Source organism: Plasmodium cynomolgi (assembly GCF_000321355.1).
Source record: "Plasmodium cynomolgi strain B DNA, scaffold: 1209, whole genome shotgun sequence".
Lineage (NCBI taxonomy): Eukaryota > Apicomplexa > Aconoidasida > Haemosporida > Plasmodiidae > Plasmodium > Plasmodium cynomolgi.
The window spans coordinates 1-1,260 of NW_004193206.1; the positions used below are offsets into that span (position 1 = coordinate 1).

Genomic DNA, 1,260 nt, shown 5'->3' on the forward strand with positions numbered 1-1,260 from the left:
TGTATGAGTGTTTATTTAATTTGCGGTATTATGTTATTAAATTATCAAAATAATTGTTTTTGCATCAAATTTATATATGATCGTGGTATTTCTTTATAGGAAATTAATATTGTTATCCACATGTATGTAGAAACATTATGCTAGGTGGTATCCTATATAATGTTCTTCGCCATCACCTAAATATGGATTAAATAATTTTGCTGTATAATCAAATAATCCATTGTCGAGTCCATTTAGACTACTTACAATATTTCTGTTAGATCCATACGCACTTCGTAAAGGTCTTCCTAAGGGTGTAAACTTGTATGTAAAAAAATAATCTAAAACATATGTAACATATTTATAATTGTATATAGACATGTAATATGTAAGTATTTAACAAGAATACAAAAATTATGTGTAATAAATAATTATGCTCATACTTTATATAAAGTAACAGAGGTCATAGATGTTACCAGTACTCCAAGAAAAGCTTTGCCGTCTTTTGTACCAGTGGAGGTAATGGAATCATGAGTTTCTGTAATACATGTTTGGAGAGGGGGTGAGGGTGCTATTTTTGTGCTTGTGTTTGATCTTGTGCATTAACTTGTGCTTGCTGATTTTTCTTTTTTTCATATCGTGGTAACATATAATCTCAGGTAACACATTTTCTGGATGGTACTCTTTACATTTCACAAAAAAATTTGGATAGCCAACATTATATGAGATAGAAAATAGATTCATAATATAATAATAGAGCCTTTCTTTGTACTTAACATATTTATAATAATCATTGCACCCTGTCTTATAAAATTTAGCGGTTGATATAATTCCATCATTATCGACGTAGTATTCAAATAATTCTTTTCTTCCAATCTGTGTAACTAAAAAGAACTTGATTAGGTTCACATTTCTTATAATCATGTTCACTACTACTATCATTAATACGTACTTTCCATATATTTTCTATTACATTATAAGCATCATTTACTTCTGTCCTTTTCTTTGAATGATAAAGACAATTTAATGTACTATATGCCAAATAATTTAAAAGATTACATATATTGAACTTGATTCCGCCATTATCTGATACATTATTACTTTTTAAATAATTTAAAATAGTTGAACAAACACGTCTTACATGTCTATCATGCTTTGGATTTTGAGGTGTACCACAATACTCATCGTAATAAGTACGTTTAATGCCATTTTCTAATTTATCATATAATTTTCTTGAATTAAATTATTTTCACGAGAAGAGGCTACTATATAAATATAATG

The 1,260-nt window shown here is 27.7% G+C and overlaps 1 protein-coding gene across 1 annotated transcript; it reads right to left on the minus strand.

Moving 5' to 3' along the window:
* Nucleotides 1–508: 508 nt before the first annotated feature.
* Nucleotides 509–855, minus strand: PCYB_007210 (hypothetical protein; the record flags this gene model as incomplete). The annotated part of the gene is made up of 1 exon (XM_004228142.1): nt 509–855. A coding segment is annotated over one exon (347 nt), but the record flags the coding sequence as incomplete, so codon positions are not given.
* Between the last annotated feature and the right edge of the window lie 405 nt (nt 856–1,260).